General features: G+C 43.3%; 1 protein-coding gene across 2 annotated transcripts; it reads right to left on the bottom strand.

Annotated features, from left to right (window-relative positions):
- On the bottom strand, positions 1–26,823 carry TMEM272 (transmembrane protein 272). Of its 2 annotated transcripts, XM_027723189.2 has the most exons (5): positions 26,519–26,823; positions 22,827–22,906; positions 15,401–15,460; positions 9,228–9,310; positions 1–4,960 (listed from the first exon to the last, which is right to left on the bottom strand). In XM_027723189.2, the coding sequence occupies exons 2-5, from the start codon at positions 22,882–22,884 to the stop codon at positions 4,598–4,600; spliced, it is 564 nt and encodes a 187-aa protein (XP_027578990.1). In that variant the 5' UTR covers positions 22,885–22,906; positions 26,519–26,823; the 3' UTR covers positions 1–4,597. The 2 variants fall into 2 exon arrangements, with proteins under 2 accessions (XP_027578990.1, XP_027578991.1); XM_027723190.2 differs by lacking the exons at positions 9,228–9,310; positions 26,519–26,823 and having other exon boundaries at positions 22,827–22,847.
- Positions 26,824–27,668: the final 845 nt, after the last annotated feature.

A 27,668-nucleotide genomic window follows, 5' to 3' on the forward strand; every position in this document is an offset into this window, starting at 1 on the left:
TCATGCACTTACACTTATTTTTATTCAAATAAGACATTTGGTAGAAATTCAGTATTACAAACACATATACATGATTTCTGAGTTTCATACAATTTGTTCAGAAACCTTGCAATATGACATTGTTCTTTTTAGCAGTTTCCTTCTACTTTGTTTTCTTGTACTATGCAATATTAGATGGCACTTGTCAGCCTTTTTTATTTTCCCTCAATATTGTACTTTCTAAAAATGTCTTCTATTTCCTCCCATGGGTAACACCTGTGGGACTTTCATCTACTTCAGTAGTAAACAGGAACCCGAAGAAACTTACACCAAGAAGCAACAGTTTAAAATTGCAGTCCTGATACAAAAATCCTTTCTATATCATATATAGAACATACATGGCTCCCCATTGTGATGAAAGGTCCCTACCAACTAAAATAAGGAGAAGATGAATACTCAGAGATAAGATTCAAGATAACTTATAGAAACTGATCTGGTTTAGAATGTTGTACAATATATACTAGTTATCACCGGTTTAACCTTCGTAGCCCTTTGCCTCTAAAGTCAAAGCATTTAGGGTCTTTTACACCAACTATTCACATTTCAGGATCTGAGACATTCAAAACAGCTCTTGGCACAGCTCAAAATAGCTTCTGCTTCTTTATTTTTTTTTTCTGCGCAGTCACCTTTTAGTTTTAAAGTCTGATGTCTTGGGATCTCATGAAGCTCATGAAGCAAGTGCTGTGTGAGAGATATCATCTTCTCTGACAGCACAACATTCCTATTTCCACTCCTGAAGAGATGAGGTCTTGATATGTCTGATGCTCTTCTTTTCTCTCTTCTTTGGGTCAGCAGGTAGAAGCCGTCTGTGTTCAACATTTGGAATGAAGGAACAAAACATTGCCTATCTGTCTGCAGCTTCTAAAATAGCTGTGGGAAGCTGCTCTCTTAGAGCTTTGGAATATTATGCTCATTGCTAAAGAAGGTGGAGTAGTGGGAGAACAAATATACTGTGGGCAATAAACTGTAATAAGTGCAACTTATTTAATGAGTACTATGATTGCATTTATGATATGTATAGAGTCAGTGTGTGCATACAGAATTGTCTTTGTATCTTTATATTATTAGATTTCTGTAGTACTCACAACTAGCAGTGAGCAGGCTATCTAATTCATTGAAATAATGTACATTTTTTCCTTTAAATGCTGGAAATAGACCTTTCTTTCTCAAGAAGGGGAGATGATTTAACTGAAACAGTTACAGCTGGTTTGAGTTCATAATAAGTAGCTTAAGGATATATTTTGTTCAATTTTCCTAAGAAATTTATATTACTGTGAAAAAAAAGCCAATGTTTTCAGTTTGTCATTTTAGTCTAGTGGCAAAATACTAAATATTTTAAGGTGTAGGCTGTATTTTCAGCCACTTGACCTTTGGGCTGTAATGACTTAATTCCTCCACACCTGCCTACTTCTCCAGGGACTGAGCATATGTCTGTAACACCATCAGTTTGTAGCAATTTAAAAAGCTGGTGCTTGCAAATTAACGTGCTGTGGCCCATGCACATGTTCCTGGCTTAACCCCAAAGTGAGATCAAGTGCCTCCAGCTAAACTAATAGGTTTAGGTTGCCATTGTGGCGACTCCAGAGAAACTATGCTGCCAATGGTATGTCAAGAGTGCTAACTTAGTAAGTCAGTGTAACTCAGTTGTGTGTAATCACATGCCCAAAACCAGGTGTCCCTGCTCCACATCTGCATGATTGTATAACTTCAAAGTATTTCACAAATACCTTTTGCCTCCTCTATAATTTTGCATTTGTACTGGCCAGGTACTGAACACTAGCACTGGGATTTGGCAGCACTTTTCCTAGATGTCAATGGATGCACTGGGTTCTCTTATCTATAGAATTAATCCTCCATGTCAGACTGTAGAGAATCAGTCAGTCTTAGCCTCCCATGAATTAAGCATAGTCCTCAGCCTTACGATTGTGTGGCTGAAGTTTGGTAAATCATTGCACATGTGCTGAGCTGCTGTAACTATGCTCACACAGGCACACAGCAAACACAAGGGAATGTGACTTAGCTTATGTCTCTTCTTCTCCGAGCTGAACTAAAATGATCTCATATTTGCTCAGCTAGGAGCACATCATCATTTTCTGTGGGATCACTGGATAAACAGTGACACGGGAATCAATTCAGACTTAAATCAAGAGTATTAGCTTTTAAATCCTTGTGATTAAGAATAATTCTAGCAGCATTTTGCAAGAACGAGGAAGTATGTACTGGAGTCCTGTGGGTGGAGTTACCTTCTTTTTAAATTTCTTTTGCATTATCAACTGAGTATAATTTTCTAGTTTTATGCCTGTTCCAAGCTTCTGGATAAAATTTATGTGTAATGATGAACAGCTGCTTTGCTGTGTTTGAGTGATGGATGGAGTTATGCCTGCTGATAGGCAATCTCTTAATCACTTTGGTATCTTAATGAATGAAAGATGCTCTCTGCTAAAGGTAAAATCCCTTAGATCAGTTCAGAACTGAAGACTGAAATCCAGGAGCTCAGTGCTGAGCCAGTGAAGTTTTTGGGGTGGAAAAGAGTTCTAGCATTTCACCATTGGCAGCAGTTATGTTTTAGAAAAGTAAGGTACCACTAGAGAGGCAGTCTAGAGAGCATGTAGTAGAGCAGCTCTTTGGGAAACAGAGCCAGTGATTTCTCCCAGATCCAATTTGAGGCTCACAAACAAAAGGAAAGTTTTCCATTGCTCATATCTCCTTACATACAACTGTGCATGGCCTAAGTCAGCCAGCAGTGTTAGTAATTCCTGTTCCATTGGTTTCAGAACAGGGGCAGCCTGACTGTGACTTCTCCTGAGGGGGAAGCAGAGCAGGGGAATGCTACACTGATGCTGCCCTCGTGTCAGATTGTTTCACCCTTTATTCTACCTTATTTCTAAGATTAGTTTTCTGGAAATAAACATTTCTTAAAGCCAGGGCCTGTATTAAAATCCTTAGGGACCAAATGCAGCCCTAGTTACCTATACAACAGCCCGTGAGATAAATGTTCATGGTTGAAGACAGGTGGTTCCCACTGTGTTCAGCCTCAGTCCCAGGAAGGATGGTTGAGCAGACCCTATTCATCTGTGGCATATTGTTGAGCTCTTTTACAGATCTCACCCTTCCACGGGCATTGTATAACCCTTTTAGGTTTCTCTAAAACATAGGCTTCAGCTATGTTTTAACAGAAAAAATACACAAAACGCACATCCACTTCCTGTGCCTGGGGCCACCCTTGTGCTCATCTAGAGGGGAGCCATTCCATTTTGACCATATTAACAGAAATGCATAAAAGCGAAAGCAGAAAGAGCACTTTTACACTGCATTCATCAACACATGAAAAAAACAGTCTACCAGAACCAGTTCTGGGCTTGTTCCATTGCATCCACAGACACAAAGCAGTTGTGTCTGTGCATGCTGGTGCTTTTAAAGCTGACGCTGCTGTTGACTCAAAAGCTGCTTGCGTTACATCTGTCCACTGAAGTATAGATTTCCACATGTACAGCACCAAGGTGAACAAATCAAATGTATGCTCCTGCCACAACCAGAGAAATGCTGTAGTGAACACATCCACCTGAAATTCTCACATCCCTGCCAATGTCTTACTTTTTATATATATATTTAAAATACCAGTATAACATCATGAGTTTTTCTATGGACTTGATCACAATGGTGTGACAGTCATCTTTGTGTTAGTGTGGTACTGACAAATTACTGCTTTAGAAAAAGTAGGAGGAAGAGTCTCCCCAGACTGAGAAATGCTGAGCCCTGGTTGAAGCACCAATCAGTAGAAGCAGACATTCAGTAGCTCAGTACCATATTCTACCAAAGACTTGCAAAGCAGCCTTGGCTCAGTTTGGATGTATTGGATGTATATAGATATATTCATGCTGCCTGTTTTAGCCACAAGTTAGATATAGATGCTTTCTAGGCCAAGTTTAGAAGAGACCTGAGGGCCATATTCAGGCTGCCTTTTATACATGTTTGTACTGCTATCATGGCTACTTCCTGGCTGATCTGACTGTGGCCTGAATTGCTCTCTAGCAAGCAGCTAACTTACTGTCAAAGTCCATGAACCATGCAAAGTGGCCTGAATACAGCCCTTTGTCTCCTTGTCTCACTCCCTCATCTGTATGTAATGCAGGGACAGAACAAATCTCAGCAAGGTTATGGAGATGCTCAGATTTCAATGAAGAGGACAATATGGCTACTTTTACAGGCAAAAATGTACTATGCTGTACTGTGCCGTATATACAACATAAGGAGACCTGGGTTTAGAGGAGTTCGCCATCTGCAGGAGCTTGCTCCAGATAGAACATCCAAAAGTTAAAAAAGGGATGTAAAAGTTAGCAAGAGTGCACCCTGGCATCTGTAGCAGCAATTTTACATAGACTATGCTGTATTCCAGCATAGCTATTTCCAGATGGCACTATATTTTACATTTTCCTCTTGCAGTTGACTGCTATCATACATACATATAGTAAAACAAAGATGTACATAAGGGTGTATTATTGCCTATTCTTTGTTGTACACTCTTGCCCGAACATCTAGAGCTTTATTTATGTGACATTTAGTCTTCCTCAGAAGAGAATCTTTGCCTGGAAAAACAATATATGCAGCAGCTACAAAAGATAAGGAGAAACAGAACAGTATGGCTAATAATGAGAACACCGACAGCAAAAATGTACAGGGTTTTGTCACAGTAATCCTGAGGCTGATGAAAAGGTGGGATGAAATTTGGCAGGTACACAGAAAAAACCCAGAAGTTCCCAAGAATGAACCAGAGAAAGAGGAAAAGGCTGAGGGTTAGATGGATGTAGTACTTGTGAGCATTCTGCCTCCAGGGATATTCGTCGTCATCATCATCATCAATCACAACAGACTTGGAAAGCAGCTGCCTCATCCTGGTTGAGTCATACAGCAGGAGAGTCACCTGGAGGCATTGGGGGAGAAAAGGGAATAGATAAATTGGCTGTAGAAAGTCTGAATGCCTTCTGGCCACTGCCAGTCTTTGGGCCAAATAAAATTCGGTGGGGGAAAATCATGTAAGAGAAAGCTAAGGAGCCACAAATGAGGCAGTTCCTGCTGGACAATAATGCATTTTTCCCTACAGTGTATTCACCAGTGAGATTTAGGTGAGACATTGGAAAAAACTTGCCAATGGTAAGGATGGAAAGGCATATGAGAACAGATTGTGTAGGGAGATGGCAGCAGCTCCCACACTGGAGACTTTTGAGAACAGATTAGAGTAACTGCTAAATGACTTAAGTAGTGTAGTTCCTGCCTTGTAGTGGGTGGATTTGTCTCTCCCAGCTCTGTTTTCCATGTCTATATAGGTAATTTATGAAGCATCTAGACTGTGACCTAAACCTCAAATAAATTGCTTCAGATACTGTTGTCAAGTTTTCTGCAATTAAGTGTCATTTTCTCAGATTGTTCCATTTCTGCTCTCAGTCAGAACTAACAGAGAAATAGGTGGAATACCACAATGCCGTGTGGTTAGGAAGGTCTGGTATACAGAGAAATGCAGTAGGACTCATCAGTGATGCTTAAATTTCTAGTTTAGTCTTGGCAATACGAAGAACATAGGTAGATTGCAGTGTAGAGAAGCTTTCATATTTCTGTCCCCTCAATGACCTTCTTAATTTCCGTAGATTTATAGGAGACGTATATACAGAGCCCAACAAGGATTTGGGCCAAATGTTGTGAAACTTGTGTTATTTCCTATACCTGACATGCTTGGCCCAGTCCTCAAGGTACTAGCTCTTGTAATTGCAACTCCCCTTTTTAGGTACTCAGGTTCCTGTGCAAGTCTCCTTGCAGTGAGCTGTGTCTTTGGGAAAGGGACTCCAAGAAACTAGCTGAGCAGGAAGCTGCCTTGGCCAACCAAGAATGAAATTTAGAGGTAAAGATAAAAGATGTGGTTATGGGGAGAAATGTACTGTCCAAACAGGGGTTCTCAGCCATGCTCTCTTTTACAGAATTATGATCTGTGCTCATTTTTCTGATTGAAATGAAAGAGAAAAGCATCCCTCATTTTACACTCTCCCTTCTCCAGAACACTGGCCAAGAGAAACCTGTTTGGGTATATGTTCTGTCTGGTTCAGATTTTAGTCCATGTGCCCCATTTTCAAGAGGCAAGGCTTAGCAAGAGAATCCAGGACATCCTGGGAAGAGTTTTCTCTTACTCTTCCCTGTAAAACTGTTTGATTATTTATAAATGATTAAATATTTGTCACAAACCCGACTGTTTTTCTAGCCCGGATGTTGCTACCATGTGAGAAACACAGATTAAAGTCCCCGCACCAAGACAGGCAAAAAAAAAGGTGTTTCCACTGGTTGTTTCACTTCCAGCTGAGCCCTCAAACCGATAGACTTGTTCAGACCAGCAGAGCATCTTCCTCTCAGGTGAACATTTAGCTCATGACACACAGGAGGGATAAACCTACTTGGCCAGTAGGTCTGCAGTTTCTGCATGGGGGGACCTGTAGGTCAACCTGAAGCCCCATGCAGCTCATTAGCTTTGAGATGAGCTCAGCACATAGGTAGCTGCCTGTACTCAAGTTTCACCAAGCTCAGCAATGGGAATGGGATTAAATGGCAGATGAGTATTCACTTTGAGGAAGTCAGAGAAACATCCCATGTAGATTTATGGATCTCAACTGCATCTAACCAGTTCACGGAAAGCACATTTAATTCTTATGGATATTGCCTTGCTAAGCTGTGATTGAAGCAATTTCTGTCAGTTGCTCACATTGTTACTAACTGCTGAATATACACTTATGGAGCAGCATGACCTGAATTCAACAGGCCTCTCTGGATGCCATAGAACGGTTCAGTTGCCTCGGTGAGCAGTTGTAGGTTGCCATTGCCTTTTGAAAGATTGGAGGTGGTAAAGAAGTAGATGAGGAGCCTATAAAACTGCACAGATCTGGGCCAGAATGACTTGCCATTAAATGATGTCCAACACAGGACAGCATTCATTCAGACTTCATCCTACACCCTTTCTCTGACCTTTTAACCTTCAGAGGTCAAGCGAATATATTGCTCAGTGAACTCGGTGCAGTCCAACGGACATAACAGAGGGCAGGGTTGAGACGGGAATTCAGCTTTGTTTGTTGTTCTTATTGTTCTGGTTGTACTGATCACTGTTACTTACTGCTGCTTACTGCTTTCCTTACTGTTCATATTGTTCTGGCCACTGCTTTGCTTGCTGCTCTTGTTGTTTTGATCACTCTTGGGCGAATCAGAAAGCATGTAAGGTGGTAAGACCAATTTGGGCTTGCTGCTAAGGGACCATGCAGCTGGGGGCAGGGAAACAACCTGATAGGTGGATGAGGACAACCAATGGACTGCACCAGAAAGCAAAGACTGCCTTTTAAGGAAGAAAAGAGCGAGGCCGGGAGTGGGAGGTGTGAGGGAGTGGTTATTTAAATCAAGAGACCTTAAAAAGGCTTGTCCCCTCGCAGTCAAGTGTGCTGGAATGAGGCCACGAGTTCGGTGCACCCGGCGCACTGTTAATAAAGTTCTTTGTTTCACTTTATTTGACCGTCTCCGTCTCCGAAATTTTAGAGATATTTCTCACATAATGAATACTAACTGACCCATTTACCACCTTACTTGGAGTGAGAAAAACTGTCTTTAAGCAAGAAATAGCTAAGAAATAGTCAACGTTTTTTGTGGAGACTTCAATCCATTAGCATCAAAATTTCCTTTAAGTTCTGCTGTAATCTTTTCTAAACCATTATTAAATGAACCTTGATTATATAGATAAGTCCACTGGTGTGATCGAATGACTAAGCATTTGTAAGTAGAAGTCACTTGTTACATTCCTTGTAACAAAATCAAGCACTTCCTTTGTTTCTCCATTTACTTATTTACTGACCAAAGGTCCTTGTGGGGATGATTCATATCCCAGTGAGGTACTGTGTTTTGGTTACCACTGTGAAAGTGTGCACGGAATGCAGAGACCTGCAGAGGAATATTCTTTCCCCATTCTTTCAATCCTGACATAGAAAAGAGGCTAGAATGTTATCAAAGGGGAACGTAGATAGCTCTTGTCTGCATTGTCTGCTGGCTGCAAGATGCAGTGCTGTCAAGTCAGACACTAGTACGTTCCCTTACAAGGGACAGGCTATGTGTACTGAAACATTAGGCCACAATTCATGAGGTCTACCCTGTCTGCTGGTGACAGGCTCCTGGCAATGTTGGCTGGGTGCCAGGTTGCTGCTGCCCTGGTCAACTCTGCAGAACAGCCAATGCTAGCAGTACAGATGGTCCTCCAGCAGCGCCGCTTGCTGCTCTTAGCCCTTCATGCCCCAGCGCTGCGGTTTCAAAGCTTCTCTTTCAGCTCTGACCCTCTTCCTTCCTTTTGTATGAACATCAATGGGACAGCAAAAACCAGTTGAGCAGCCTTAAAGAAGCTCTGCAGCTTGTTGTGACGAGGCTCTTCATGCTTCCTAGCAGCCAGTAAACACCGTCTGCAAAGTGACTGTCAGACCAGGGTGATCCTTCACCCTAGAGTCAATGCAGAGTTATAGCTTTATAGTGACCGGGGTGTAACATGGATATGAGGGTGTCTGTACTGGTCAAGCAGCTAGGCTCTGGCTCAGCAAAGATATAAGTGAGCACGGTCCACTAGAAGACAGGTAATTGTGGTTAGAAATTGCTGCTCCTAGATTGATAAGCCCTGCTGTGATGTAGGGATATGTTTACTCTGCTGCATAGTCATTACTTCTGGCCAGGTCAGAGTGGGAGTAAATTGAACTTGTGAAGGATTATGTACAAACACTTGTAGCTTTATAGTATTCCCAAAGCTAGGAGAGTAACTTAACTTTTTGTCCAGTCTGTGTGTGAAAATGAAGGCGAAAGGTTTGGCATGCTTGGAGGACTGCTTGTGGAAAAAGGACTCTATTTACCACAGGCATCCATGGTTAAGTAGTCATTTCCCTCAGTAGGGATGATAGCACAGATACTGTGATGTAGGAGAAAGTCACACCACAATGTGTGGGACAATGCTGAACTCATTAGCATCTCACTTGATTGAGGGGTGCTTTGGGTGCTGGAAAAAGCACAATTCAATCTCGATAGCTCTCTTCAGTACTGCATGCATGTGGCTGTCTGGAGCCATCATTATGTCTTAACTAGCAAGTCAAAGTCTAGTCACACAAAATATTTTTCGCACAAAGAAGGCACATTACCTTTAAGCTGCCAATCACGCCACCCACCAACAGATATAATGGAATTAGTGGCTGAACTGGGCAATCTTCCAAAAACTTCATTCCTGAACAGCAAAAATGAATGTTTGTTATCTCAAGTGATCAAATAGTGCAACAAGCTGTACAGTACAAACTATAGATGCTGTTAGTGAAGCATAGAGCTTACACCCAAGATTCGTATCCAGCATCTGTTGAAATGGGATCTGAATTAAAGGGGGTTTGCATCTCCCACTACAGGAGTGAGGGCCATGAACAAGCAAAAGGCAGTAGAAGGAGGAAAGAGAGCAAAGGTAACAACAGCATTACTGTTGTTCTGGCATTACTGATTGGAGCCACGTATCGAGGTCATTTAGCCTCTGCTCTTTGTTAAATGAACCATTGACTGAGCTGGACAGGAAATTTTCATCAGCAGTAGAAAATTCACTGAAAAAGAAAACTATGCATATAAGGAATTCTGATAAGCTTCTCCCAGGATTTTCCTGCTCATTAGCTCACGGGGGTGTGGCATGTCTCTGAGTGAGATGCCTCGGAGCTTGGGAGCCAGTGCCTGTGGGAGCACCTGGAACCATTTTAGCTTCCCAGGCAGCTGATAGGCAACTGCAGAAGCTCAAGTTTTCAGGCTGTTTGGGTTGCTGGAGGATAAAAGCATTGGTTGTTATGGAGGTGGGGATCCTGGCAACCCTCAGATCTGCTGCTAGAAAGAGAAAGCTGGATAAGTTTTAGAGGAGGGAGTGTATGGCTGCGTAAGGATGTTGCTGGCAGTAGAGACTGAAGCTTGTGATACAGGTCTGTGGCAGTGAAACTCATCTATCCAAATATAGATGTCTGCAATGCGGGCATCCATGTGTGAACTAGTTTCCTAGACTCTGTAGTCAATAGGGAGAAATAGATACTTGTAAAATTCAATTCATTTATCCTGAGATAGGCATTTGAAATGGGTCAGGCGAGTTGGGCCCTGAAAGAGTCTGTGTCTCTCCATGGCTATACAAAGAATCTAGACAGCCAGATGTAGGTATCTAAAGTTAGCTGGGATGAGTCCCCCTGCCCAAGTCTCTTACCTGGTGGCATCCTTAGAAATTTTAAACTGTTCATTACACTGTAATTTTACTGTTATTGTTCCCATGTTTCGGGGCTTTGACTGATCAGGTGCAGAGGGCAGGAAGGATTTTCTGTTTTCTTCTTGCTGTATAAGTAATTTTCAAGGAGATATTTTGACTTTTCTCTGAATAATTGGGGTTATCTCAGTGCAGGATACTGAAAGCAATGTGCTGGTCTTAGTGCAAAACATCTCTCATGCAGGAGATCTTGTCTGCATTTTCAAAACCACATTGAATAGGAGAAATCAGGAAAGAAGTACCAGGGTGTTTTGGTTTTGTTTGTTCCTTCGTTTGTGGGAGGTTTTTACCCCTTTCTACAGCTGTAATCCTCTTCAGCTTGTCAATTTGCCTACCAAATCCACTGGTATTGCTGGTCCAGAACATTGCTGATGTCCTGAATCTCTCCTGTGTTCTTTGCATAGCATAATACAAGGGTTCTGGATTGTGGTTGCTTGCTGTAAATCTATATTAGTCATAGGACACAGTGTTTTGTGATCTGCTGTGTGTGAGGGCTGTGGAGTCCAGTGAACTCTTCTGTACTAAGTATTTGTTAGCAGCCTTCTCATAATTGAAAATGGCTGGACTTAGATGGATTTGGACTCTTTCCCTTTTTGTCCCTACTACAAGGCTGTAATTTTTTGTCCATTTTGCCACTATGTACTGCTAAGACCTGCTCAGACTCCCAGCTTTACAGAGGTGGGCAGCAGGGAAATTGTCACAAAAATATCATTTTCAGAAAGCTGCTGTCAGGGTTTTCAGAGTCCTTGGACCTGTAATAGCCTGCCACAAAAGCAGCTGGCCAGGGATAACTGGGAATATATTTCAGTTTAAGAACCTAGGCAATTTCTGTTTCTAGTGTGTTGCTGAGATTTTGATTAGAGGCAAAAAAAAAAAAAATCAAGAAAAAAAGCCTTTTTTTTTTTTTTTGTCCTCATAGTTCTATGATTTTCTTTCCCAGACAAATCTATTATGGAGTCCTTTCATATATGTAACATGATGGCAGTCAGTCTTGGGAAGGATTTGAATGACAGGCAGTGGTACACTGTAGGTTTTGGGAGAATACTGCAGACAGATATGACAGCAAAAGAGTAGGTCAAAGCGAGTAATACAGTAGTAACTTTAAAAATACACCCCAAAGTGTGAAGAGGAAATATGGACCTACAGTTGACAAATGGGCACTGGTATTTGTTGCAGTGAAATCAGTGAATGTGCCATTCAGTTCTCACCCAGCATGTGTTTGATTTATCTGGAAACACCAAAACTAGTAGGAAAGCAGCTTCTTTCCCAGGAGCATCACAGAACAACACTTCAGCGAGATCCAGGACACAAAGTTCAGCAAGTGGAAAGAGCACTTGTGAGCAAACAGGATATGAGCTCTTTAAGGACACTATTTTGGGCAGTGTTGCGGTGTGGACCACAATGGATCACTACTAACCAAGTGTACCTGTGACTCATGATTATCCATGAGATGAGGGGTCAGGATGAATGAAAGTCAATGCAGCACTGGCCCCATTTTACCTGCTTTGCTCTTCTCAGCTGAAAATGGCTGAAGTGCACCTCACAGTAAAGGAGGGCTTCCATATAGCAAGGCTAATCTGGTGTTTGGTGCCTGCTCCCCACCTTTTCTTCCAATCGGAGGCAGAGGACACAACATGCCAGGCCATTTTCAGTTGTTTCTGGTGGGTGACTGCAGCTCTCATCATTTAGCACAGACCTCAGTCAAGCCTTGACTGTGAGCTTTACACTGGGATGCTGGTGCTGCATGGGTTTTATCTTAGGAATTGCTTTTGGGGACTGTTTTATCAGAAAGCATATCAGCAAATCAGAAGAAACAGAAATGGTGAGTGGCTGAAGGACTGAAACGCAAGGAGAGATTGTGTTAACAACTGCTAAAGCACAAGACTGGTTCCCACATGAAGGGACAGAGTATGAGAATAGGCTTCAGACAACTACTGGGAGCATTTGCGAGTTGAGGAATTATTTGGTGTAGATATGAGTGTGAGGAGTATTAGTAGGTTAAAATTGTACAGGGGGAAATTTAGACTGCTTATTGAGAAAATGATGTCATCAGCTTTCAAATGTGATTTAGCTACCATTGGGGAATACTGTGTATAAGGGTATTCTGGACAACATACAAGAATGTATTATTGGGAGCAATACTTTACTGTCCCAGAAACTAAAAAAACCAACCAAACAAAAAAACCCCCAAACTCTCTGTATTTTTGGAGTGTTTAGTGAAAAAAAGGAATCATCTCAGTAAGAGAGTTAGAAAGCTGCTAAACAATACATGGCTTAAATGATGTCACAAGTCTGGAAAATTTGCTGAGCTCCTTTTATATGTACTTGAATTGTACTGTGATTTACAGTATTATCAAATTTTAAGAGTATAATGTTAGTGTGTAATTATTACCAGAGCTGCCAGTCATTACTCTCTGAGTTTTAGCAAATATTATATCTCAGTTTTCCTCTGCAGAAAGCAGGACCCAAAATGAGTGGATGCACATCAGCAAGTTATTCTCTGAGATCATGGTAACAGAATATTATCAGAAAATCAGATTAATTTTGCCTAAATAATAAATATCTGCATTTTCCTTGATATTTCATTTTCCTAAAAATACTTTGCAGATATGTAGCTGCAGGAAACCAATATCCTCTGACAACACTATTACAGTGACATTATCTCTTAATTTCAGTAAGTTGTGAAAAAGAAAAAGGCTCTCTATCTGATTCAGGAGATACTGAGAGCTCCAGGCTAATATCTTACCATACACTTTCCACATCTCACTGATCTTAAAGATATTATGAAATATTCCTGAGAAATTATAAGTGGTCAGATTCCAGCCCTGAATTCATTTCCAGAAGTCTGGATGTCAATATGCATGGAAGTTGTGCCACATTTTGAATTATACCTTCCCACCCCTATTTCACAGCTCAGACATATTCAGCTTGGGGAAAAGCTAAAGCTAAAATCCTCTTAAGGGATAAATAGCAATCTTAAGTCATAGATAAGTATAAGAGCCAAAGTGTTGAGATGTAATAGTTCTGTCCATTTCCCTACTTCCTAATTGCTCCTTAATCCCTCATTAGAACTCCCTAATTCCTAATTAGGACATCCTAATCAGAATCCCATCATAGTTATCACTGATACCTGGAAGGCCCCAGATAAAGGGAACAACACTAACCTTAAGCTGAACATTTTTTGTGGGTTTGGCCAACTATACACACCAACAGATTAGGTCTCCTGACTGCCTTAGAAGTCACCTTGTCTCTATGCAGACATCTAAAAGGGTGTGGGACTCTCACTGTCAGGAGCACCCATTTCTTTTAGCAGCCTGCAAGGACGGCACATGGCACGCAGCTTGGTTACAGATGCATACAGTCCAAATCTAGGTGGGATGCATCTTGCCCACAGCATCTTCATGTAGAGTTTACTTGCACCATCTTTCATGAATAATGAGGCAGAAGGTGAACAACTTCTCAAGGACACCCATCTGGAAGGATTGTAAGTGCTCTTGAGGACGGAACTTAGAATTCGAAGTGATCTGGATACACTGGAAAAAGACATTCAAAATCTACACAATGACAGTCCACAAAGCTGAATGCTGCTTACAGGACAGAAAACTTCAATGCAAATAAAAAATGAGAAATGTCTGATAGAGAACAGCACTGCCAAAAACCATCTGGGCTTACAATGCACCATAAACTAAATTGGCACCAATGAGTTGGTGCAGGGAGAGCATCTTTCATTTTGAGGTGTGTTTACAGAAATCCTGCATGCTAAACAGAGGAGCTAATTATTCTGCACTGCTCATTTCTCAGGTCTCAGCTGGAGTCCTGTGTTCCATCTTTCATTTTTTTTTAATGGAAAAAAATAGTTACATTGGCCAGAGGCCAAAGGAAGGAGGCAAAAATAATAATAATAATAATAAAAACCAAAACAAACAAACAAACAAAAAACCACAAAAAAACCCAAATAAAAAACCTGTAGAAACAGTGACCTGTGAGGTCAGGATGAAAGAAATAGGGGTTTGAGATCTCTGGGGGAAAAAAAGAGAAGATGGAGAAGGGTTATAATAGCAGCCTTCAAACAGTTCAAAGGGTCTCTTGAGTAGGACAGTAACCAATCTGTCTTTGTGACTGCAGTGGGTAGGGCAGGCTGTAATCTGTTTAATTTGCCATAGGGAAGATTTAGGTTGGATAGGGGGGAAAATATTTTGTCTGTGAGAGCAATAAAATGTTGAAATAGGCTCCTTGGGAAGCTGTGGAATTTCCTTGAGCAAGGGCAAGTCAAACATCTGTCAGGGATGCCGTGAGCATGTGAGCCTGTCTGAAAGTGGAAGTGGACTGGTGTCTCTACTGATATTTCTCCAGTGGGGCTTGCAATCCATTGTAGAGGATGTGAAAGGCCCAAAAAGAGTAATGAAGTGTAAGAAAATACTCTATCAACAAAACATAAATGTCTATGTTAATGGTAAGGAAAAGGTGATGCTTAAGAAAGGAAGGGCCTTATGCAGTTTAAAAATATATAAAATTCTGCAGCTTAAAGGATTTTCCTTTCTTAAATATTTGATCTTGAAATGCTACTCACAAATCCAGCCTTTGAGGGGTTATACAGAGACAGATCAGCCAAAAACCAGGTCTGACTTTCAAAAAGGTTCAGAAATAGGAGCCTAGAGCACCTCTTTTTCCCTTTCAGCATTACGCTTCTAAGATTTTTACAAGGCAGTTAATACAGAGGGATCCTGATTAATGAAATCTTCTCATGTGTCAGATTCTGAACTTTCCCCCACAGACAGAACCCTGCTTTGAGGTAAGACACACTGGAGAGCTATTTAAGATAAACAGGCTCAGAATTCAAGTACTGCTTCCTCCCCGACATGCAGTGTAGGCTGGGATTCTGTCTGAAGCTAAAGTACCAACACACAGGTTTAACAGTTGGAAACTCTAGGTTTTCCAACTCCTTTCTTCCACCAGATGTGTTAACCTGCCATACAGTGCCAGGAAGTTTCTGTTTTCAAATTGTGTAGTTCCTACTTTCAAATTTAGAGGTCAACTTACCTACAAAAGTCATGGACAGAGGTAAGGCAAGGAAAGCAAGGAGCCCAAATATAAAGAATGCTGTGAATGAGAAAAGAAAGACAGTGTTATTTGAGCTGGTTCAAGTTTAGAGGCCAGCATTTCCATCCAGTTCTTTATAAATACTCTTTATCCATACAGTTGTGTAGCAAGAAATGCAGTGCACTTGATGGGGTGAGAATATTGTCTCTGTGGTGCAGCATTTGAGATGATGGGACCAGGACATGGTTTGTCACTCTCAGAGTGCAGTGAGAGATACAAACTGCTTTTGCAGCTATTACTCGTAGCTGTCTTATTGCAAGGGCAAGGACTTGGGCACTGATGCCTTTGCTTGCATCTGCTTCAGAGGCACTGCCAGGTGATTGTGCAGTAATAAGTAACTTTGCATCAGCTAATCCATGGCAATTGATGAGCTATATCTGTTTGCTAAGTAAATATCAGCTTTAATACCATTCCACTCAGTTTTCACTAATAGCTAAATAAACTGTCTTTATTGCAGATGTGAATAGTTTCTGGCTGGTCTAACTCCCTGACCCAACTTGGCTCATGAACACGAAGGCAGCAGCCCCGTTGCAAGGAGTGGGACTTGTCATTGGGATAGATCATCTTAAGCTGTGTGGAAAGATGCTCCTAGGGGTGCACATAGACTATTCCTGCAGATGAATGATCTGAGATGCTTAGTTACTCCCCAGAGAGCTGCTGGTGTATCTGAGCCCTGATATTTTCCCAGCACAGCCTGATGCTGCAGAGGAACAATGCTCACCTTTGCAGAAAGTGAGAGACAATAGCATCAATAACAGTATGAGCACTTGCACACAGCCTGTCTTACAAGAGTTGTCACCTCTATGCCTAATCATGAAGACTTGGCAATATTAAAGTGAAATGCTGCCCTGCAAAATGAGAGTAAAACATAATGAGGACATTCCGTGGCAAGTGTCCCTGCAGAGCGCTTTTACAAATGGCTCAGTCTGAAAGTGGATGCCTAAGGAAGCAGAAGGGCAGCTGGGCTTGGATTGCAGAGGGGTTGAGAAGAGCATGTACAAGAAAAGGAGTAGGATGTCTCCTCAGAGGCTTGTGGAAAAAAGTCTTGAAGCAAGCATTCAGGGTTGGTTTGGGACTAGCCCTTCCCCGGGCAAACTGTTATGTGCTTCCCCATGCCAGAGAACTGCAGCCTCTGCAAGGCGAATGGCATCTTCCTCACTGTGCAGGAGTGGGGACACTGCCAGCACCCTGCAGACAGTGCCACTCTTGGAAACTGCAGCACTGCCAAAACATCACCCTCAGGCTGCCTTAGAGAAAAAGGGAAGCATCATAGCCTCCATTTTACAGAAGGAGAAACTGAGACAGAGGACATAAGAGCAGTATCAAAATTCAGGGCAGATCCACCAGGCTTTCTGACTCGCAGACACTTTTCATGGGAACAAACCATCCCCCACACACTGCTCATGTTTTCTCTGCAGAAAATGAGGATCTTACACTTCAGTGCTTGAGAGACATCTTTCTCAGAAGCTTGTTATCTCTATGAATTGGTAGAGACTGAAGGTACTTTGAGCTGAAGAAAGCACTGCTGTTCCTTTGTGCAACCCCCTCCTCCTTTCCCTGTCAGCCAGTCTGCCTCTCTCTCTCACACACACACACACATACACACACATTTTTGCCCAGACTTTCCTATCTCTTGAATACTGCACAGTACAGAAATTCTTCCTCTGCTTGAATAGTGTCCCACACTTGACTAAGCTCTTTCAACTACTGACAGCCTCTCATTAGAACAACTCAGCCTAAAGCCTCCCTTTTCACCACGTCACATTTTGTGCTAGCTCCTTTTGCTGTTGCATTATCTAGACTATTCTTTCATATTCAGAAGCGATGATACTGTAGCTGAGTTGGGCTTCCAACAACACCTGCAAATTGTGCCCACAGCCTGGGCAGCTCATCTGTCTGGCACCCAAAGGAGTGCACTTCAGCTCTGCAGGCATTGCATCGACTGTCTGGCGTTGTCAGAAGTCCCGTCACTGCAGCGCAGCTCTCGGAGCGACGTCACTCCTCTGCCTGCAGTTTCTAGCTGCCTCCTGTTTCTGCCCTTGCTGCACGGGCAGGAGCCTGGGAGCAGGAGGCATCATGTAATTTCTCAGTTGTGCAGCACGTGGTCTGACTGACCCCCGGGGAGGGACGCTGCTGTAAGCTGTGTAAAAGGCTCAGGGGGGCCATGTATATGTGAGGCTCCGCATCTGGCACACAGGTGTCGGTGTTTGTTTGTGTCTAGCATCTACCCGATAGCTTGGTTTTGGAGGGGAGAAATGGGGGTAGGGACCACTCAGAGCTCAAGAGAAAAAGATAATGGTTCATTAATTCCCGTCCCAAAGGAGTCGCTGGGAATGTATTTACTCATTATCTCCTCATTCAGCTACAGTCTTTTAGGTCTCGAATTGGAGGGGCAGATGCATAGCCTGGGAAGGCTTCCAGATCCGTGTTTAACAAAGTGAGACTCTTCAACGATTGCCTACACAACTGGCAGGGCTCCGCAGCCGCTCTCAGTGCCGCTAGCAGCACTAAAGACTGTTTTCCTCTAAACGTGTGGGGTTTTCACAGAAATGCCGCTCAGCTGGGACACACACTCTCTGCCTGGATTTGTCTAGGCTGTGCTGCCCCATTCTGGTTCGAAGACAAATTGCTCAAGAAAATGGTACTTGCTGCAGGATAGCATAGCTCAGCAGAGAGGATGCTGCTGTCTAGGCAGTCCCACATGTGGGGCTTATGATATTTTTATGTCGGTGACATCGCCTCACAGGCTGGTCAGAGAAGCCCCTGGACCCATTTCTGGAAAAAGTAGCAAGAAAGTGCCGGTAGTCTCTTAAAACACAACAGGGTGTGAGGGAAGTGTTTCCGGGCATGTCTCAGAAGGGTATCTGCTCTGTGAAGCTGATGGCATGGCCTCAGGCAGGAGGACCCACTGCTCTGTACTACCAGGCAGCTGGGGCTCTGGTGAAGTCCTGCTGTGGAAGCCATTAGTGAGGAAGTCCTAACACACTGGGAAATGGGTGAGGGGAAGAGCTCATGTCTGGGATCACAACAGAGGAAGAGAAGAACAAGTGACTGTGTATCTTGCACATTCCTTGAAACCTGTGGTCACAAAAATCAGATTAGTGGGTGCAGATTTTGGTTCCTGCCCAGCAGGATTGTCAGCTTATATAAATCTGCTGTTTAGCTGAGCTGCTCCTGCCAGGGTCTTCCCACAGAAGTAAAGGCACTTGAAATTACTGTTAACATTATGGCTGTACTTCATGGTCTCTCTTCTATCTGATGCCTGAGCCTTTGCATCTTCCATAGCCATGCCCCTGCACTGCAGCTCTCCTCCCCGCCCTCTGCTACTCCCTTGTTTTCTGTCCCCAGTTACTATGTGCCTGGCCTCAGGGCACACAGCCTGTTGTCTTCTGTCATGTGGTTTGGATCTGGAGGCACTATTGCATGTGACACCAATTCACCTGTGGGCTCCTCAGGCTTTATTTTGCTGCCATGAGTTTTCCAAGAACTTGGAAGTTTCAGATCAGCTCAAGCTGTCCCTATTTACTTTGAAGAAAGAGAAAAGTTTCTTTTCTTTTTGGGTAAGTACAGTCTTCACATGATTTTCAGAAGTAAATTATGAGTGTAAATCTCTATCTACCTACTCTTCTTAGGTAGTATGCTAATACAGCTGTAGTGCAAGCTGCTCAGTAGAGTGTGTGGCAAGCTCTCTGATAATAAATACAGCAATAAATGAAGTTACACTACCATCACTTCCAAATGAGATTTGTTCTGTAGCTTGTCAGGTTCCTGATAAAAAAGGATTTCTTTTTTTAATGATATGTTACCAGCTTCCAAACAAATTCTGTGGTTACCCTGGGATTTATCTGCATGAGCAAAACTCTGGATGTAAACTCACAGTACACACTTCAGACATGCTGTGGAGACAATACTCTGAAGGGGGCTGACTCTCAGCAGTCTGGATGTTAGCAAATTCGTGTCAGTTGCCAGGGCCCCTGGCCTGATGATGCCCTGAGGTAGATGCAGATGGTAGTGCACTAGCTTAGCAAGCAGTGTCACAGGGTGCTGTACTGCAGCATGGATGGTGTAACAGGCTGGAATGCAGATGGGTGGCAAGTATTTTCATCCATGTTTTAGTCCTTCACAGTATCTACAGGCATTGCCTGCAGTATTGATAGGGACTTGGAGGAAAGAAAGAATGCAGCATGTTGGGGTGGCAAAGAAAGTCTCGATGGATCTTTCTGGGGAACCAGCTCCAACAGGGTCATATGTTTTACAAAACAAGAATATGTCTGCCTCTGGTTTTGGTAGCTGTGGATACTGGCCGTCTTTCTGTGCTTTCGAGTGACAGGAAAATGTCACTATCTCAGATGGGATATGCAGAAAAGACTTGAGCAAAATAATGTGAAGGAAAATAATTAAATCTTTTCAGCTTGGCCAACCAACAGCCAAAAGGGAGAAAATAACATCAGAGTCTGAGCACTCAAAACCAGACCTGTAAGTGATCCAAAGTATAGAGACATGAGATGAACTTGAGCATAAACAAAGATTGCTTTGTTTATGAGTCTAGATGCCGTAGCAAGGAGATATATTGATGGAATAGTCTCTTGGGACGAATGGTGGGAATCCCATCCCTGGGGTGATTTAATCATTTGACCAAACTAGATACTCAGCAGCTGGAGGATTCAGTGTAAGGAGCAGCCATTCCCATGAAGGTCTCTAGCCCCAGTGCAAAGCCACCATATGAGGCAGGGGAAGTGTGAAAAACCTGACTTGCAGACCAAAACCAAGCTCAGGGCCCTCTGCTGTTTGCTGTGTCCCATCACTGTTTGCATAGACAAGGTTGTCTTACTATGAAACAATAAACTTTGTTACCCAGATAATCTGTGCCACCATAACATCACCTAAAATTTATGTTCTAGATTCCAGCACTGACAACAGCAATGCTGCTCCCATCAGAAATGGTGTTGAATAACAAGATGCCCAAAATATGGGAACCTTCAAGAGGGGGAGGATATAGATGTAAATGCAGAGGTAAATGTAGATGTAGGTGTAGATATACATCTAGATGTAGGTGTGGTGCTTTGGGGGTTGGGCAATATTACAGAGTGTCTTGTCTGAATTTTATATTATGCCTCTAGCTACTGAACTACAGTTATGCCATGGTTCTAGATTTGTCCCCTTCTGATTAATTTGTTCCCTTCTGATTAATTTCCAGATGTAGAAGATAAAATAGGATTTTGGCTTTACATATAGAGCCACCAGTTTGCTTTACAGTAGACCTAGGGTAGTGGATTAGCCTTCTTCTTTTTGACCAGTTAATTAAAGACCACCCTAATGTTCTAAACTGAAATTGCTACACCAAGAATGAAAAGATGCTCTATAGGTGGGTTTACTCTTCAGAGTTATTTAAATATCAGGTACAAATGCGGGGTTGTGGTGAAACACTCTTTGAAAAATATATGCAAGGATGATGAGAAAAAGTGAAATTAAATGTCACTGCACTTTTGTGCAGGTTTTGTATTTTAATGAACAGAAAATCAATTGTGGATGCACTAGCTGATCCATAGCTATAGATGAGCTGATTTCGAACTTAAATGTGATGAAAACCTGAAGATAATTTTCTGGAATGGTGTTTATGAGTTGCCATACTCATGGGTAGCTTTTTGGGTACCTAAGAGGGTTCCTCTGGCATAGAAGAGCATAGGTGAGATCAGGACTAATCCCTATCTTTCAAAAAAATCATCAGAAGGATTAATTATTTTCTCTATCATCATTAAAGTCCCAGTGGTAATTTAATACTCACAGAGAATATTGGCATTTTGCTTGTAATCTCTAGGAACAAAAATCAGAGAAAATACCACTTTTGACTTTTTTAACTATGATATTCACCAATGGGTCCAGATTCCCCCTGCTTGTCCTTTCTGCTGGGTGCAAGGGATCCCACACCAGCTGGGTCCCAGTTCTGCTCCCAGGGGCTTGTCAGGGTGTAATGAGAGCACCACGTGCTCCACACCCCTTGTTCATCACTCCCCAGTCCTCCTTTCCCGTGGGGCAATGATCAGCATGAACAAGTGGACCAGAAAATGTCCTCCCCTACCCATGCCAGGTTTCTGCAGGGGAGCCTGGTTTGAGCTGTCTCTCCACCTAGCCTGATTTTCTCTGCAGGGTTGGAAGGCAGCAAGGAGTTAAGGGCCTTAATCATTAATAAAAGTTCATTCTGAACTTTGAGAGCCTTTCAAGCAAAGCAAAAAGCAGGAATGTAGAAAACTCCAAGGTAATACCTAGATGGGCAAATGCAGCACTTAGTGTGGGCAAAGTATCAATTATCATGAGTGGTCAAGGAGTTTGCTTCTCATATTTGAGTGGAATTAGAAATTGCTACTGCCTTGAAGTGAAAGCAAAAGGCACTTGCAACTCAGAGTGAAAAAGAGATGCAGTCAGCAGGAGTAAGCTACTTTAAAACCCTTGAATTTTAACCTCCTGCCAACAACACTTCTTCCCTGGTCCTACAAAAACCCACCCCAGGAGTGCATTTCTCCTGTGACTCTGTAGCTTGCCCAGCCCCAGCCCAGGTCAACTTTCTGCTGTGTTTCTTCTCAGAGAGCAAGAACCAGCCTGTTCACCCCAGCCTGGGAGCTGTTGTGTCATTACAGCCCTCTGCATCCTCCACCCTGGGTAGGAAGAGCCAGTTGCTTTAAAACCTGAGTGAGCCCAGCCTGTCATGTGAAAGACCCCTATACAGATAACTGATGCTTACAACCCACAACATGCTTACAGCCCACAATGTGTGGCTGCTTATGGGGGTTACCCATCCCTACAATGGCCATTGTGCCAGGGACCAGACAAGCAGAGGGAAGACCACCCTTTCCCAAATCTCACTGGGTGAAAGGGGGGCTGACCATACTCTGTCCCCAGCCTTGTGTCCCTGTGTCAGCACAGACGCTGGCAGCAGTTTTGCTTTGAGGAATTGCTCCTGGGAGAGTTTGTCCCCAGGCTGGCTGTGCTGCTCTTTACCAGATGATTTTCCCTGCAGATACTTCTGCTGGACTATGTGTAAGGTAACACTGGAAACAGAAGGCGAACACATTATATTGCTTAAGTTTTCTGCTGCAGCCCATATTAAAGTACATGGTGGTGTTTATGTTTGTTTGAAATTTTATGCTGGTCTGCTATACTTCAAATACTGTAGCAGGCAGCTGCTGTCGGGATAGAGTTACTATTGCTCACTCCACCAGCACTCAAAATTGTCTAGGAAAGGAAATATCTCAGAAAGGAGATTGGAAGATTCAGGTGAAACTTGGTACCATATTAGCTCCTTTATATACATGGCTTAGCAACAGGGCTGATTAAATACAGAAGGTGCTTACTACCAGAACTGCCTTACCATTGCTGGCAATTTTGGATATGCACCGATGGCAGGCTTTCTCCAGGCCAGCAGTCATCGTGATGAACCTTTCGGGGTGTCTGTGGAGACAGAGACATTAATATGGTTATGAGAAGTGTCTTTACCTTACTAAGTATCTTGACTCAGAGTACTCACACACCTTGGCAGGCTTTCACTACTCTCAAAAACTCAAAGCATTCACAAATGCAGACAGCAGCCATCAGTGTAGCATACCCAGAGGTAGGTATGCCTTCCAGCAGCTCTGGGCTTGCCTGCTCGTGATGGCAGAGCTCTGGGGTCACAGGGAGGCTGGAGGAGAAGTAAGTATTGATGACATCTTCCTGAAAAGTGTGAATGGTTCTGTCTCAACTTTGATTGGAGTTGGGGCAGAAGAAAGTCTGTTTAACTGCTATGAGAAAACCCAGTGAAATGGGTACGGTTCACTACATAAACCTCAACAAAAATTAATTAGTGAGCAAAAAATGAATTGAAGAAACAAGGAGGAGAGAGGATGAAAATAGTTTTAAGATCAAGGAAGATTCTGAAGAGGAATACAGAATAAAAACTTCAAACCACATGGAGCCGAGAACAAGATGCCTTTGATAGAAAAGTAGCTGAACTAGAAAGTAGCTCCTTGAAGAGAGGAATTTTTACAAGGTGAGGTGAGTGATGAGCAAGCAGCTAGGCATCTGAGGCTGGTCGTCAGAGAGCACCAGACAGTTAAATAGCATCCAATGTCAATGGGACCGTGGAAGGCTCACATGCACATACGCACACATGCACACGCGCGCACACACACACACACACTCTCCAAGCCTCAGCCTCTGGCCAGGATCACCACAAGTCTGCCACCAACAGCAGCTGTGTGATAGAAGAAGGTGTGTGTGGAGGAGGCTGGGAGGGGGAAGCTGCATTTCTGCACATACCTCAAAGTAGCCTCTTCAGATTTTCTAATGGTTAAGGACCAATATTTGAAGCTTAGCACTGTTCTATTCTGAGCAGACATGAAACCCACCCTGGCGATTTCTCATGTTATGCTGGGCACAGTCTGGCCCAGAGCCTACTAGAGACCACAGGGCCCCAGGCACGTGTTGAAGACAAAGACAGGCTTGTCTTACCAGCTAATATGTGGCCATACCCCTCTCCAAAGTCTGTCCAAGCCCTCCTAGTCATGACTCAGCAAAACTGGCTGTCTCCTGCGAGCCTGCTTTCTCCTGCAAGCCCAGATAGCAGCACAGGACTCTCTGCTGCCATGGGGAATGGGATGGGGTTTGCTCCTTGCACAATGGCATTGCAGTTTGTATTTCCTGGCAGTAACAGAGGCAGGTCTGTCTTTACCTGTTGGCAACCAAGCAAGTAGTAGAGGCTGAGGCTTTCACAGATGTCCCGCTATTTCAATAACCCTTACACATTGCAACCAGCTACCAAAATAGATATATCCATGTTTCTAGTGTGCATCAGGTGTCTCATGAATTTTAGCTCTCCTTCTCCAGCCCTCATCTTCGTACTATGCCACAAGCCTCATTTGATAGGTGTTACCGCTGTAATAAGCCTTGCAAATCCCAGAGGACATCTCAATCAGTACTGAATGGTGGACTGGAATGGAAATTACATATGAGTGCCTGACTTGTTGGGGCAACATAATTCTCATACTGGCCACCAAACCTTCTTCAGTAGAGCAAATACTGTGCCTTTGGACTGCAACTATTGATGAGTATTTCAAGGAAGGAAATAAGCACTGTTGCATGCTCAGGGAAAGCAGGAAGGAGGAAGGGAAACTGGTAGTTTCCACAATAAAATGACACATTAATTTTAAACTTCAAAATCTTTGAGGCAGATTTTGTTCCTAGAAAGTGCATAAAATGGGCATTTATTTTGAGTATGCTAATGACTGCCGACAAAGATGTTCTAAATTATGCAGAGATCAGGAATATTAGTCTTTTTATAAATGTTCATGATTAGAATTACTTTTATTGCAGTAATTCTTACAGAAATCATGTTAACCAAACCAACAGTGTATTAAAAATCACTTAAATATGAAATTATCTTGACCAGAACTGCGTGTGGCTGGGAATGCTGTATTTCCATAGGCAAAGGCTAAAACGCATGTTTTGTCTTTATTTACTGCTATTTTACACCAGAATGAAAAAGACAAACTGAAGGAGGATTTGGTATCTGGAAGCATATCACCATCTAGCGATGGAGCCCAGAAGTGACTGTGAATCAGAGCTCTGTGTGTGCAGTTTTAACAGGTGAGATAAAGAAAGCAAGTTCATAATGGCTGCACACAAAACGTGTTCACACAAGGACACAACACACATAACTACCAGGTGATGATTTCAATCCTTCCTCAGACATTGGCTTTGTCTCCTACAGGACTGACAAACCCCTCAGAGAAGTCATTATATGGTGCTGGATTGTTGCCCTCTACACCAGAGCTTTGGTGATTCTGCAGAAGCTGCTCTGGGTGTTATAGACAACTATTTTTCTGCATGCCAGTGCATGGGGGTGCTAAAGTGCAATTCAACATCCAGGCAGCTGCAGAACAGTTTTGTTTCCCAGCTGAAACAGGGAAACCATCACAGAAACTCACAGGAGACTGCAGGTGGTACAGTATGAAGACTGGTGGCATGCAAAGGCAAGGGGGTGTCTTGCCCCACTGTGAGTACTCCCAGTTTACTAGTGACTTGGGAAGGTCACAAAACAGAAACCTCAGCTACAACTAGGAAGAATTCAAAGACCAAAGCCAACTTCTGGATCTCCTCCCATCAGTCCTTCCCTGGACTTCCCTAGATTCATTTCCCTAAGCTAAAGGGACTGCTCTTGTTTTAGAAAGACCAGCAAGTGATGGGGACAAGCTTCTGAGCCCCTTGCAGGATGCTAGAACCTCTCCTTACAGCTGCTTTCCTGGGTAACAGGTTGCAACTGAGCCACAGCAGAGCCACAGCATCCCAATGCCTCCTCCAGGCTTTCCAGTACCTCCTCACTGAGTGCCCTCCCCACTGGTAGTCAGTGGCCAGGTTTGCCCACATGGCACACAGGCTGTGTCCAACACTGGTGCCTCTTGTAACTCACTTCCTTGTCCCTGAGAAGCAGTTGTGATAAATCTCTGTAGCACAGACCCTCCATCCTGTTTCCTTTGTTCGTTCAATTAGTTTTAGCTTTAACTATTTTTCTGATCATTATTGTCATCCTAAGTGTTTAGGTAATACAAGTCAAAAGAAGATGAGCACTTACTGACTGATGCGTCCCCGACCCACAGCAAAGCCAAAAGGCAACGTCATGCTGGTCCCACCATATGTCAGCCCAAACAAGAACCACCTCCACACTTGTCCTATGGTGTTCAGACTTCTAAATCTGAGCTCTGCCCTCTCCCATCTGCAACTGCCTCACTCTGTGCTGATGGACACATCAATCAGAATTTCTGGGACTTCCTAAGACCCCGTTTCCTACTCAATGGCTCCTGACTGCCACAGGATCCCTGCTGGGACACAGGAGGTGCACGCGGGCCAGCAAACCCCTCCAGAACAAGGTATCTTCTCTAAGTACTGCTAGAGGTAATGGTTTCTTTTTGTTTGTCTAAAATATTCAGTGCAAAGTCCTTCTCCAGAGCCAGTTTCCTAATGAACCACAAAGCCCCACACTGGCTTTTATGCCAGCACAATATCCACTTCCCAGCAAACCCCTCTTACCTGAGAGTGTCGTGGGTGCCAAATCTGTTCACCTGTGCATGAGGAGACCAGGCAGAGGAACAGCAAAATCCTTCAGTGAAAGCCTGCTGGGGGAGTCCTCTCCAGTGGGACCCCAGAGCTGTGCTCAGCTCCTTGGGACCCTGCCTGTGGAGGCACGGGGGGACTTAATGGCTTTTATTCCTCCTGGCTGTCGCTCTCACAGCTCTCCACAGCAGCACCGTGGGAGCTGTGGGATGCAGAAGTGATTGCTGGCAGAGCCCATCCTCATTAGTTTTCCCACTCCCACAGCTGGCTGGAGCCACAGCCCACCCTGTGCCTTTTCAGGGTGACAGCAGGGGGAAGCAAAGGGCCCCACACAATTGTGACTGTACTGGGGGAAGAAAAAAAAAATAAACGAAATGTCTTTAACTAAGTCTTCTATTTTAGAGGAAAAAATTTTTACATTTATTCACGAATCAGCATTGAGCAGTAAGTACTTAGTTCGTTCTTCGTGCAATTCGCCCACTTCCCTATTGATGCAAATGATAGAGCTCTTGGCAAACATATATCACCTTACTGTTGGCTCGTTTATATGTCTTGTGTCACACTAGCAGAGGTCCATTCCTTAGGTGGTTACTTGCTAGGTTGCCTTCCCATGAGCAAGTGACAATTTGATATCTCAGGTCTAATTATAGGTATTGATAATTTTCCAGAAAGCCCTCGTTTCTGTATGAGAAAAACTGGGTTTGAGGGAGCGCACCTCTGTGGGAGGAGTGACAACATTAATAAAGATTGATGTGTATTTTGAATCCTTTCGGAAAGGCTCCACAAGGAAGAAAAGGTTACCTGCTGCATTAGTCATTGGCAAGGAGCTAGCAAAGTGCCTGCTCTGGCTCAAGAGGAACAATTCTGCCTTCAGCTGTCAGGTTTGCACAGTTCATCACCAGTATAACTCCCAGTGCTAAGTGTTTTGCATTAAGAAAAGGGCATCCACACTGGGGTCAGCCAAGGGAAGGAAAATGATGGTATTTGAAGGCTAACTGTGCTTGCTGCTGGGTCAGCATGTGCACAAACACAAGCACACACTGGTTCTTATACTCTCCATGCTTGTCCCTGCTGCATGGTCACATGTGCTGGGAAAAGCACTGATCACATAGTGATGTGACTGCCT

This window comes from Pipra filicauda, unplaced genomic scaffold (assembly GCF_003945595.2).
Source record: "Pipra filicauda isolate LSUMZ 115617 unplaced genomic scaffold, ASM394559v2 scaffold124_size2119055_pilon, whole genome shotgun sequence".
NCBI lineage: Eukaryota > Metazoa > Chordata > Aves > Passeriformes > Pipridae > Pipra > Pipra filicauda.

Bases quoted from the DNA above. Each gene is read 5' to 3' on its own strand.
- TMEM272 (XM_027723189.2), bottom strand. From the start codon at position 22,884: ATGACTGCTGGCCTGGAGAAAGCCTGCCATCGGTGCATATCCAAAATT. The intron at 15,461-22,826 runs GTAAGGCAGTTC...TCTCATTCACAG, and splicing joins ATCCAAAATTGCCAGCAATG to CATTCTTTATATTTGGGCTC. The intron at 9,311-15,400 runs GTAAGTTGACCT...TTTGCTGTTCAG, and splicing joins TCTGTCCATGACTTTTGTAG to GAATGAAGTTTTTGGAAGAT.